The 1,235-nt window shown below is 46.1% G+C and overlaps 1 protein-coding gene across 1 annotated transcript; it reads right to left on the reverse strand.

Annotated features, from left to right (window-relative positions):
• Positions 1-363: 363 nt before the first annotated feature.
• Positions 364-858, reverse strand: LOC112641857 (60S ribosomal protein L31-like). The gene has a single exon (XM_049092602.1). It carries the CDS (start codon positions 856-858, stop codon positions 415-417), a length of 444 nt encoding a protein of 147 aa, XP_048948559.1. The 3' UTR covers positions 364-414.
• Positions 859-1,235: the final 377 nt, after the last annotated feature.

The raw sequence follows: 1,235 nt of genomic DNA on the forward strand, positions 1-1,235 counted from the left end.
AGGCCCAGGGAAATGGGATACCTCTCCATTCTGAAATGTTGATGAGCTGTGGAGGGGAGAAGGACAGTCGAGCAGATGGAATTCCTGGACAATTGTTCCAGCTGTCACCAGAGAGGACAAGCAGGAGGGAGCATTGGATAATTTACAGAGGAACAGATGCTAAGGCTTCTCTGGAACCATCTGGCCAAAAGAGAGGCCTGGGCTAGGGGTGGATGTTGTCTTTTAGATCTGAGTAAACTTTGGCCTCCAGCCCCCTGTTCCAATCCCCTCTGCCTGAATTGTGGCTTTCCCAGGAGGGCTCTGCTTCCTGAGTACCCACCTCAGAGTTCCACTTGGCTCTTATTCTATTCCTTCCTTCCTTCCTTCTTTTTTTTTTTTTTTTGCAGTTTTATACCTTTATTTGACAATCAGTGATTAGTTCTCATCCACATTAACAGTCTGTAGATTTTTGAAAGTGGTGACAGGTACGTAGGTAACCAGCATGTAGAGCTTGTTTGGTGAATCTTCATCCTCATTACGTTTTCTGGACAACCGCACACGGATACAGTATGGAACACTCCTTATTCCTTTGGCCCAGACAGCTTTGTTGAGCCTGGTGTCAATGCGCACATCTGGAGTTCCCGTCTCCTTCATGGCAAATTTCTGGATCTCTTTGAGTGCCCGAGGGACACGCTTCTTGAAACCCACTCCATGGATACGTTTGTGAATGTTGATGGTGTATTCTCTGGTCACTACCTCGTTGATGGCAGAACGGCCCTTCTTCTTCTCGCCACCCTTCTTTGCAGGAGCATTCTGCTGGGCCCTAGTTGGAAAGGCTACTCCTTCCTTTTTGAGCGTGGCTTCCGTCTTTGCTACCATTCCTGATAGGGTCAACTGTGACCTTGGGGACCTGTAACTTCCACCTATGCATTCCCCTATTTTGTAGTGTTTTCAACCTCTCCCCCCCACCACTATATTCAAAATTCTATCACTCATCTCCGTGCCATTTATTCGTTGAATAAATGTTTATTAAGCACCTACTATGCCTTCCATTGTTTTAGACACTGGGGATACAGTGATGAATGAGAAAAAGTCCTAGATCTCTGGAGTTTCCACTATAGGTGGGAAATGGTAATAAGCAACTATCAGATAGTGGTGAGTGCTGTAAAAGGAAACATTAAAGCAGGGTAAGAGTGAGTTACTGGGGATGCTGTTTTATAGTGGCCAGGGAAGGCTTCTCTAAGGCTGTGACATTG

The sequence above is a fragment of the Canis lupus genome, chromosome 12 (genome assembly GCF_003254725.2).
Source record: "Canis lupus dingo isolate Sandy chromosome 12, ASM325472v2, whole genome shotgun sequence".
NCBI lineage: Eukaryota > Metazoa > Chordata > Mammalia > Carnivora > Canidae > Canis > Canis lupus.